Raw genomic sequence first — 12,253 nt, forward strand, 5'->3', positions numbered from 1 at the left:
ACCAATAATAAGAAAAGCAAAATAGATGAATGGAAAGAACCCTTCACTTAGATCCTCAGATACTGCTTTGCAGAGGGGCTGTTTTTCATTTTTAATTAAATATCTTCACTAGATCATAAACTATGACATGTTCTGGTATAAAATATGTAAGGTATAAATTCGTTGAAAGTTCAGATATTTTACTGTCATGTGTGAGCACAGGTTTATTAACTGTCAACAGTTACTTTATAGTCTTCATAACTGTGTTTTCTAAGACAGTACGGATTTGTTTTTTCCAGTTCTTTTATGTGGTAGGCTGTGGCATCCCAAAATAATCCAGTAAATCAGGTTTCCTTTATAACACTGACTGGTACCCAGGGAAGACAATCACATGCTTTGACAGCTCAGCTTGTTGAAACATCACTACTAATTTTTTGGTCAAAACTAAATAACGTGAGGCCAGCAAAAATCATCCTGTGGAACACTCTGAGTTACTTAAAAATTAAGATCTACTCCTTTCAATTACAGATAATTCATTAGATTACGGTATCTTTAAAAAATGCTGAAGCAAAGTTATAGACAATATTATTGGCCTCAATCGTGTCAAAGTCAGCTTGTTGTCTAATGTATTTAAATAGATTCTTGAATTTTCATATAAGCGTGTACTCTCCAGCTGGTAGCTATCTTGATGAAATTAGGGTGCCCCATCATTGCAGTTCTAGTTTGTCTTTTCATGACTAATTGGGCTTGATTTTCTCCCAAGTCTCTGAGGAATTAAAGATGGGTTCTAGTTTTCACCCTAGAAATGTTCCATACTTTTAAACTGACTGCAAATTATTTTGCCCAGGTGACATGTGAGTGAGGTGGAAGTTGCTATGATCCTTATTAGATAGATAGATACGTATCTGGGTGATTTCTAACATATACAGTAACATTTCATTTCTCTTCAGACAGTAACACCTGCTTGTTCCACTCCTTATGATATCCTGCTTTATTTTTGACTTGTTAATAATGTATGTGTAAGCAAAACCTTTTTATAACCAATGATAACTAAGAGACATGTGCAGGGACCACCCTAACACCAAGTATCTTGATGAACATGAGTATGTGTGCACCTGCAGGCTTGAGTTCCTGACCTATCCTTTTTTCTTCTTCTTCTGCTATCTGGCATGCTGTGCAGTGCTCCCTCTTAATCACTATGAAGGAAAGAAACACCTACTAGATTTCAAGAAAATTGAGGTGATTAAACTTACAAGGTAAAACCTCAAATTCAGTAGTGTTACCTTTTGTAAGTCAGCATTTTTGGTAGTTATGCCATCAGAATTCTTTGTAGGTCATTTGTCACTTTTTCACTATAAAAAAAGTGGAGAGCAGGGGTAAGAGTAAGGGCTGCTGTCTTTTCCTCACCTCTGCATACTTCAGTTTTTCTATCTGGGACGATCTTTTGGGGTCTTTTGTTGAGTACTCTGGTGTCGGGAAGACCTTCTATAATTGCAGAGCTTTAATGTGATTTACTTTTTTTGAGATACTGAATGTTCTAAGTGATACTAAGTGGATAGTCATGAAAAAATAATAATTAATATTTAATGTGGTGTCTGTCATTAAAAAGAAGTCATCACAGGATATGACACAACATTTTCCAGAATTTAGCGATACCAAGCACCAAGAAAGCCTCTGTCAGCAGGCTGTAACTCATTACTGTGCATTGAGATAGCCTGTGGTTCAGGAGGCAAATGTGCAATGTGTAAAGGACAAAGCCTTTAGGAAGCTAAATAAACTATGCGTTCATTTTAATTAAACATTGTATTTGTAGAGCTTCAAAAATAATTTGGAAACTTTAAATTTAATCTTCGTTTTAAATGTCAGCATTAAGAATCAGTGAAAGTCAGTGTTTGAATGTTTTGTGTATTAATCCAAGCTGGAAAGGATTTCTGTAGTAACAGGCAGCTGGCTTGTACACAATGATCAGATCATCGTTGTACAATTCACATGCGTTGTTGTGCAGTAAGATGCCCCTTAGCTGCATGTGATACTGTTGTCTAGTATCTACTGGTAAAAATGCTAACTCTTTAGCTAGAGATCATAGCATCTCAGTAAGCTTAATGCTTACATGTATTTTGCAGTAAAAATATAATCAGAAAATATTACAGGTAAAAGAAATCTAAGCAACCTCTTTTCAGATAGATTACTGAAAATAGTATGCAGTAATAATGATTGTATGGCAGAGTAATGATTTTGCCCTTTCTTATATATACATGTACATACCTGTGATATTAAACATTGCCCTATCAAAGCAATATCCCTATTTCAGTTTATTTAAAGATTATCAATACTGTTATGTGTGATAAGTATTAATGATTTCCCAATAACGTTAACATCAAATTTCTTCGCTCTTCAGCCAATCAATTGGCTAATTTCTTATACACTTCACAGATGAAGCAAGTTTTGAAAGAGGAACTGACTAGTTAGCACATGTTACCAGTACAAAACAACAGTGGGGTCTCTTGTTTCGCCTGCTGAAAATCGCTATCAGGGTTTGTGCCAAAAAAAATTCTGTAGAGTCTTGAATGGTGTATAAATCTGTAAGAGCTTGATAGAAGAGTTTGTTTCAATCTATAGTTAGTCCTTCAGTTTGAGGCAGTATTCCTGTGGGCTTTAACTGGAAAGCCAAAGTCAGGCTTTAATAAAATGTATTCAAATTTAGCTTTAAATATTGGGTGGCTGCCACTGCTCCATTATAAATGCAATTTAGATGTTTCATGCATGTGAAGCAAAATGATCCAGTTGTTCAGCTTATATGACTTTCTAATGTGCTATATGGTTCTTAAAAGTTCTATTGAAATCTTACTGTTTATATAGCATGTATCTACCGTATACTTAATAATTTATCTCTAGCAGGTTATGGAAGACATTTCATTTGGAGCAGAGGGTCATTTATCTGAGGTAAGTGTTTTCTAGGTGGTATAAAGTGGTGATATTATACAGACTTTTCTGGGTCTCAGTTAGAACTAATGACGCTTGTTTTTATAGTATTACCTTTGGGTAAAAATTGCTAGAGAGTGTGTGAGCACTTAGAAAAGCCACATAGGCACAACTAGAGTGGGCCCGTTCTTTTTCTTCCATTGAAGATAATGGCAAAATGGCTGTGTACTTCGGGGAGTTTATAGTTAGATCCTGTGCTAGTGCATACTAGCACAAACTGTATACCAGCAACAGGATGAATATGTTGGGGAACAGTAGGACCAATAATATTTAGCCTCACTGTAGCACTGTAATGATGCTTAGGAAGAGAACAAAATCACGATGCTTTACTTGTTTCCTTGTGTACCACTAAAAATACCTTTGAGTTTACTTTCGAAGTATAAAAGCATACTGCAGCAGAATACAGGGTAAGAGGAATTTCATCTGAATAAAAATACTGGATGTTTGACATTTTACACTGTTTTCAAAAATAATGTGTAAAATAATACAGATCCTAGTCTATAAGAAAGTCTAGGATAACTGAGCAACATGAGAGGCATTTCCTAGGAGAGTAAGTGATGAGAATCTACATACACACAAACTAAGAGTTTAGGTAATATATGTGTAAGGGGAATTATACTAGTTCTAAGAACTGTACTGATTCAGTCTGGTCCATTTTTATATTGGTATGCCTTGGGCTGCAACTTACGTATTAAGGAAATTTAATATCCAAGCATTGTGTCTAGCCAGCAAATTAATTACAGGGGTAAGTAACCCCCAGTTCACCTTCAATAATAGCACACATGCCACATGTCAAGTACAAGTGACAAGTGCTCAGCCAAGCAAATATTAAATAAATAAATAAAGTTGCAGTTTGGGATAACTATTCAGATGATGCATTTCTTTGGATTCCCACCAGTGAGTCCAAAGACTGCGGAGCAGCTAGAATGCTCCAGGAAGGATAATCTAACTGCAAGACCAAACTCAGATTGTTGACCTTGTGTATAAGGAGACTGTGACATGAGAGCATGCCTAGGATAGACTGCTTGGCTGTGTGTAAGTTCAGCATAAATAAAAACAGGAAGCCTTGAGAATGAAGGTGAACTTTGCATAAAATGCAAATAGCCTTTCTCTTATCAGTGACCTTTGCTGTGAATTAAAGCAAAACTGTTCAGGTGCTTGTGTCCACAGATGACATGAAATAGGAGCAGGTAGTCCCATGGGATAAAGGTAGAAAAAAGCCCTACTGCCAGCAGGGCAAATTACTGAGGGCACGTTGGTAGTGAGAGCTGCCCAGACAGCAGAATATTTGCTGGAAACTAAAAATTGCATATGGTCTGGACCAATGCAAATGAGAGTACAGCTGCATGCTTGTGTCCAGCAGTGGCCTGCACTGAAAGCTGTAGTACAGCCCAGCCCTTGACTGAAGAAGTTGTTTTGCTTAACAGGAGATGTGCTCAGCACACGTGTGTGATCTGTGTGCTGGGTTTACAAATGCACCAGAGCTCACAGGCATAGAGGGCTGCCATTGTAGAAGTGTTCGCTAAGAGCATAATACCCTGGAGTCCTCACAAGCAGAGGTACTTTACAAACCTTTTGAAGTTTTGAGGAAAAATAAGTGCATAAAGAGAATAGAGAGCAATGATGCAAATAAAGGAAATGGAAACTTGCTAGAAAGCTGGGCTCTACCACACTGCCACAGCTGGATTGATGTTGACTTGTAGACAGCTCTATAAAGGCTCTGTGAAACTGTCAGCACCCTGTACCATGTCAAGGCTTTGCCTAAATGTTCCTTTGACACTCTGGTCCCCTAATCCACTCTTGTCAGTCTCCTTACTGCCTGCAGGAGAGCACTCTTAGTCATTCCAGATTGTTGCATTTTAGTGATTTGGGAGCAGAGGTGGGAGCAAACAGTGCTAGGAGCCACCTATAAATGATACCCAGCCATGCTGACTCCTAGTACAGCAGTGAGTGGACACTAGTAAGCAGTTTGGTGCTTTTGTTTCTTTTCCAAGTCTTGGCCCACTGAGAATTTTTATTGGTAAGTCAGTAAATAGCCTCATCCTCCCCCAGCAGGAACTGGCATTGTCCCACTTTAAATGAGCCAGTGCAATAGTGTGCACTGATTTTAGGAAGTCTGCACTTGGGGAAGATCTTTAGTCTACTAGAGATGAGAATGAGAAGACTGCTGTCACCCAGACCCCAGCAGGATGCTGGAAGGCAGTGGAGAGCTCTATTCCTGCATAGATGCTTTTCCAAAGGCACTCCTCCATAGCTGTAATGGAAGGTACATGAGGGGAAGAATTGCCAACATCGGGCTGTAATACCGATGAGTCATTTAACACTCCCATGTGTTGTTGTATCCCTGCAGAGGAGGGAAGGGGATCAGTGCAAGCAAACAGAATGTGGGAAAAGTGTGTGATGGTGGGGAGGAGGTAGGTCACAGTTGCAAAACAGCTGTCTGGAAAGCTTTATGCCTGAGTTGTTGCATATGAGAAACTGAGGAGCATGTTGTAGTGCTGCAGTCTCCTAAATATACATAAACAGGCTGATGGAACAAGCTAGCAGTCTGTAAGTGGAAGGTGATAAGGGCAAAAGTAATTGGGAAATCCCTCTTCTGAGAAAAGATGGATTAGCTACCTCCATGAAAAGCAAACTTGCCTAAACAAAATCAGGAGAGCAACAGGTGAGTTTCTGTGGGACAAACTCTGTAGGAGGAGGAATCAGCAGATGATCTTTGGTGGCCTCCAGAAGACATCATGTTTATAGTAACAGCACCATCTTCTTTTGGTGCAAACACAGTAACAGACTACATATTTGTGTCAGCAACTCTTCAGTGGCCCAAAAGAATTTTGAAAAGGAAAGGACAAAAATGTTCATAAGGATGAGCCTAAAATGGTACTGCATAGTGTAGGGGTGAACCAGAAAGACCACTGAACACACTGAGCTACTGTAAACAGAAGACATGCGAAATGGCTGGGGAGTTCAGGGATAAGCTGTATGTAAAGGATAGGTGAAAACAACCATGTGTGTCTTCTAATAAGAAAGGTGAATGAGAAAATAATGAAATGAGAGCAGAGGGCAGAAATAACTTTTCTTCCTTATTTTCTTTGCTTTTGGTCTTTCTGAAAATGATAAGCTATGTCTAGTAATGCTCTTAGTATTCACTACAAGGTAGCAAAGAGACGAACACAGTAAAGGATCCTAAAGCAAGTAAGATGTGCTCAAGTCAGGCTAGACTGATGAAGTTTCTTCTGAGTGCATAGGAGCCAAGAAAAACAATCTCCAAACCATTAACAAGCTTCTTTGAAAACTCCTAGAGGAAGACTGAAGTCCCAGCGGATCAGTAAAAGGCAGACTTGGTATTTGCCTTTAAAAAGGAGGTAGGCCAGGAGCTTATGTGCCAGTCAACATAATTTCAATTAGGATTAGAATTCCAAATGCTCTTGATAGATTGAAAGAATAGCCTGAAATCAATAAGATGGGATATATTAAAAGACAGGTGCAAATTACATTTGAGGAAGAAAAAAAGTCGGCTTTATGTATACAGATGGTAAATAGCAGCTAAGATGACAATACTGCAGAAGCAGAATCTAGGGTTATAGTGGACTGCAAATAGAGTGGGATTCATTACCTTCATCCTGTTGCAAGAAAGGGCAAATGTCATTTGCAGCCTCATTAATGGGAATGTCAGTTGTAAGACAGAAATAATTACTGTGCTTAGCTGAGAATGTCAAAGCCTCCAGAGGTCTACAGCACTGGTCTGGGCACCTCACTCTGTAGAAGACAGGAACACACTGAAGAAAAGAAGGAAAGGAATAGAAATAAAAAGTTTAGAAATCCTGGTCTGGTTGAAAGTCAAAGTCTTTAATCACATAAAAAATAATGATAAAGATGACAACTGTTAGTTATCATTGTGTGCTATATAAGGGTAAAATGAAATGTAACTATCTTGGTTTGTAGCAAGGGAAGTTTGCAGTAGGAAAACTTGCTCACTGCAAGGGCAGTTTAGCCCTGGAGCAGGCTCTACCCTCAAAATCCCTCTCAGCTGCTGAGAACTGTGTAGACAGACACCAGCCAAGGACAGTCACAGTGGGCTTGATTGCACTGCCAAGTGACAGAGTGGGCTTTGGTGGTCCCTGGTTGCTTCCTGGTCAGCCTGGCCATGATGCTAGGATGGTGTTGGTCATGAGTAACATGCATTATTTTCAGAGTGAGAGATTAGGCCTGTTCTCTCTCAGTGGCCACTTTGCCTTCCTCATCTACAGCACCTGGCCAGGACAGTGCACACAGGGCAGGAAATCTGGGACACAGAGCAGGGACAAAGGCTTCCTCCACCTGCACTTTGGACACTTTGTGGCCATGTAGCTCATTATTTGAGGGCATGTGCGCTTAGCCTGCATGTGACTGAAGCATCTGCTCAAGGAGGACAAACATATGGATCATTGCATTTTGTTTCTAGAAATGATTTAAGAGATGCCCTGGCCTGATGTGCTGGAGTTTCAAGTGCTCACAATTTCCATTAACTTCTGCAAGGGGTGAGGGTAAGCGTGCAGCACTTCTGCCAACAAGTCACGGTTCTAAACCTGGTGCCATAATGTCAAGTATCTGTCTGCGAGGGCAACTTTTCACAGTTGTTACTTATGTTATTTTGAATGATTTTAACTATTATAGGAAAGAGGGGATTTAGTACAGGTGAAAGAAATCTGGCTTTGATGTTCTACAGAAGGTCTTCTAAAGCTTTTATCAGGGTTATGATATTGCTAGTTGGAAGTAAAGCAATGGCTTTTTACAAAAGTTCCTCTGTAGGAAGAATTAATTTTAAGGATATGTCTGGGAATCCTGCTTCTCAGCACAACCACCAAAGACTCTGTTAGAGACTCTAATCCCTAATAGAGTTAGATTAATCTAGCTACTACAATACCAATTCTTTATATAAAACTGCTGAACTAGATCCAAGACAGCATGGAAGGTGTTTGCACTGGAAAAGCTGATCAAACATTTTCCTTGAGTAATGCTGTTGAGGAGCTGTTGCTCATAGGTGACTAAAATAACTTGTAAAAGGGTAAAAAGAAATGCAGAAGACTAAAGTGGAAGCCATTCCCTCTGCTCTTAATTCAATATGCTGATGCTCTAGCTGTGCATCAGCTGGAACATCGTCTGTTCTTCCTGTTTCTTGCATCAGACTCTCACATCTCTGGGAGAGAATGAGAATTTCTACTTTGCATGAGAAGGCAGAAGAATTTCACCTTAAAAAATAACAAATCATTATGCTGTTTTCACCTGTTTAAGGATTTGGGGGGGGGGGGAATAAATCCCAACCTGCTACATCCCCTGTTCACAGAAAAATCCGTAAAGCAGTATTGCATCTCAGCTCTTTCCTGACTCCTTCAGTCTCTCCTAGCTGCTTCCTAAAAGTGCTGTTAGTGCAAAAATAACCAAAGTAGTCTTAAGACTTACAATAGCTTGTAGCATTGACATAACCTACAAGCATGGATGAGTTGTATTTTATTAATATGTTGAGCTGGAGGCAGAGTCCGCTCTCCTCTCAGAAATGTTGTTGATCAGTGTAAAGTGCTGCTTTCCAACCAGAAGCTCTTCTGAATAGTTTGTGTGTCACTGACAGCGGTTTCCCTGCCTACATAGACAAATGTCAAATAAAAATGTTACCAGTGACATTACTAGGCATGAAAGGTACTGAGAGAAATCTTTCCTATCTACTTCTCTGTGTTATCAAACTTTTTTCAAATTGAGGGCCTAGGGGCAGAAGCTGTGGAATTGGTTGAATATTTAGAATTATTCTTGTATATTTTTGGGAGTACTATATATTTTTTTCCATTTCATTTATAACTCTTGTTGATGTTAAACTAAAGTTAGAGTTCTCTGCACAACCACATCTTTCCAATCTGAAATAAGAAAGATCATATATATATGTTCTGGAAAACCATAATTTATATGATGATCCTACTGCATTTTTATGTGATGCCTGCAAGTAAGTTCCTGAGAGATGATGCTTGTCTAAACTATGGAGGAACTTCTCATCTCAACTAAAAAGTCAGCTGTGTCATGTAGGCACAAAAATAGTTTAGCTATACACTATTATTGCTGTGTTAAAGAAGAATTAAGCTGCAAAATACCTATAAGGAGTTTAAAATTAATAGAATATAACCTCTACCTTATGGAGCTATTTTAGTTACACTGCACTGCAACCATAGCCATATAGTTATGATTAAATGGGTTTCAGGTGTTTAAAGATCTTAAACAAGTTTGATCCAATTTTTACTTACTCAGATTTCCCTGCCTTCCTGTATTGCTGTAAAAATTTTGCATTGAGCACATTTTCCTGGTACTCATTCTTCATTTATCTTAATTTCCAAAGTAAACAGGATTTTTGTTACATTTTTAGACAATTCATTATGTACTCAAAATGTGATCATTCAGAAAGAATACACTATTTTTTTCACATGAGATAGAATGGACATTTTACTTTAAGTGAGACTCTAAGTACTCAGTTGACAAAGGAATTCAAACCAGTGAGTTAAAAACGATAGTGTCTCATTTCTAAGCATTTGTATGAGACCAATACATGATAAAATCCTTGTCTGGATTTGTAGCAGAGTAGAAGCTACTAGCCAAAGCTTAGAACCCCGAAATACAGGTTAGTACTGATGCAAAGCACTGTGAGATACCTTTGCTGCAGAATGAGTATTCACCTAAGTGCTAGGGTCTTGGGGGCTTGTTTGCTGGGTTCCTTCCTTCCATCCTTCCTGGGACCTTTCTTTACTTGGCTGTAAAGTTTTATTTTAAAAGGGAAAAGAAAATGTCAAACGTGAAATCAGATTATGTAGCAGTACACCAGTAAGTGTAGTCATCCAGCTGCATCGCTACTGTGGATTTCAGGCTATAGTTATATTTTATCTCAGGTTTTCAGGATCTGTGCTAAGCCACACTTGCAACTTGGAGCATGTTTTGCCAATCAGGTATCTAAAGCTTGTCTCCAGTATCTTTCAACCCATCTGAAGTTCAGTAAGGGGGTAGGTCTAAAAGGCCCGTTTTACCCTGTACATTCACTGACATAGTGAATAGGGAAAAATTTTCCCCTGTGAATCTTCACAGCAGGGCTAGACAAATCCAGGCACTCTGCTTATCATTTAGATTAGCTGCCCAGTGAACTCCTTGTATATGCATATATGAGACAGGAAATGTGAGGGCAGTTTTAAAGTGGAGGAAATGGATCTTCTCTTACAGCAACTGATATTAGTGCTGACTGACCGATTATCTGGATAAACATTCCTGCCATCAACAGTACCCTAAAAAAGAAAGGGTATACCCTACTGTAATGCGTATCTTTATAATGCTTTTTATATTTAAATATATTTAATGGCATAGGTATTTGGGAGTGTACTGTAACATGTACTTTTTTTTATTTGCTGTCTGTAGTAACTGATGATTTCAAATCAGGACTAGAAGTGTTATCCTTTTTGACACATGAACGTGATCCAAAATTTCATATAGTAATAGTTCTTGATAAAAGCAGTGACTGGATCAAACTAAAGTATTCAATATCTTGATGTTATAAGAGCAAGAATCTGCTTTTTATGTGTCACTATAAGATACCAGTCCTTCAGGATCTGTACAGGGCTAATTCATTTTATTGAAATACACAGTCTGTAGAAAGAGTCTGGTTTGAAAATTTCACTTGTTTTTTGTCTGTCAGAGCAATGCTTAGGGGTTTGTGTATGAATTAAAAGCTGTTCTTCCTAAATTAACTGTTCAATGATTGTATAGCACTGAGTGGTTTTTGTCTTGTTTTTCTTGTGTTTGAGGCAATAGTTATGTGAACACCTGATTTTCTTATGTGTAATTAGCTGTTAAAAGAAAAATCAGTTTTCAGAGGTGGAGCTTTCTCTAGATGGTCTCAATTTTAGATGTGCTTTCAGAGTACTAGGTTTTTGCAATTTACTGACTCTTCTAGCCTGAGACCTAAGTTCTGTTAGACAACTATCATCTGTTCTTGTATGTGTGTCACAGAATGATTCCCTAAAAGCTTTCTATTGATATAAATTGCCTGGGTTATCCCACTCCCTAACAGCATATGGAGTCCTGCTGGTGTACAGAATAATGATTTAGCAGCTGGATGGAAGACTTGTTCCTCATCTTCTGTCCCTGCTCTTGAGAAGAGGACATTCCTAGTTGCCATAGGGAGAATGTGTACCTTCTCCCGTTTTCATTTTAAAAACAATGGGTCATTTTTACATCTATAAATTCTCTGGAGTGTTGCTGTAGATTCTGATGTTTGGTTACGACTCTGAAGATGGCTGCTCAGGTCTCCTGCACAGAGCCAGGGACTCAGCCAGCTGGTTCTCACGTGGTGCTTCTCTGTGTCTGTGGTGGTTTGACCTTGGCTAAATGCCAGGTACTCACCAAGTCGCTCTATCACCTCCCCCACCTTTCCCCTTTTTTTTCTCAACAGGGCAAAGAGGGGAAAGAAAACAAGATAGGAAAAAAAACCAACCCTTGTGGGTAAAACAAAAGCAGTTTTAATATAAGCAAAGTGAAGCAAAGGTCCACGCGCAGAAGCAAAAAAAAGAAAATGGATTTATTCTCTACTTCCCATTAACAGGCGATGTCGGGCCTTCTCAGGAAGCAGGGCTCCAATACGCGTAGTGGTTGCCTCGGAGGACCAAGGGTGACCCCACCCCCTTCCTCCTTTCTCCCAGCTTTATACTGAGCAGACGTCATGTGGTATGGAATATCCCTTTGGTCAGTTCGGGTCAGCTGTCCTGGTTGTGTCCCCTCCCAAGATCTTGCCCACCCCATCCCACTGGGAGGGGAAAATGTTGGAAAGAGCCTTGGTGCTGTGTAAGCACTACTCAGCAGTAGCCACAACACCAGTGTGCTATCAACACCCTGCCAGCTCCCAACATAAAACACAGCCCATGAGGGCTGCTATAGGGGAAAACCAATTTCGGCTCAGCCAGCCCCAGTACAGTGTCTAAGCTGCGGGTGTTTGCAACATAACCTCTCAACACCAGCTCGCTCGTCCAGGATTCGAGCTGCAGCTGGTCGCATACCCGTGCAGTCTGCTGGATAGCCATGTCTGGCAGAAGACAAAGGAAAGCAGAAAGGTCAAAGCTCTGTGCTGTAGCAGAGGATGTGCCAGCAAGCAGAGCTCTTCTGACATTTGACTCTGTGTATGCACTGTGTCACATATAGTGTAAGGATAGCACAGAACTGAGGTCTGGCAAATGTGTTAACCAAAAATCAGATTGTTTCACAGTGGGCAGTATTCCAACAAGTGTTAGCATAATTT

The 12,253-nt window shown here is 39.5% G+C and overlaps 1 protein-coding gene across 1 annotated transcript in view; it reads left to right on the top strand.

Annotated features, from left to right (window-relative positions):
- The window catches only part of DISC1 (DISC1 scaffold protein), a 214,452-nt gene that overhangs the window by 190,030 nt on the left and 12,169 nt on the right, over positions 1–12,253 (top strand). Inside the window, exon 12 of the mRNA XM_074863132.1 lies at positions 2,875–2,922. Coding sequence (XP_074719233.1) covers positions 2,875–2,922 — 48 coding nt within the window. The remainder of the gene's footprint in view (positions 1–2,874; positions 2,923–12,253) is intronic.

This window comes from Strix uralensis, chromosome 3 (assembly GCF_047716275.1).
Source record: "Strix uralensis isolate ZFMK-TIS-50842 chromosome 3, bStrUra1, whole genome shotgun sequence".
Lineage (NCBI taxonomy): Eukaryota > Metazoa > Chordata > Aves > Strigiformes > Strigidae > Strix > Strix uralensis.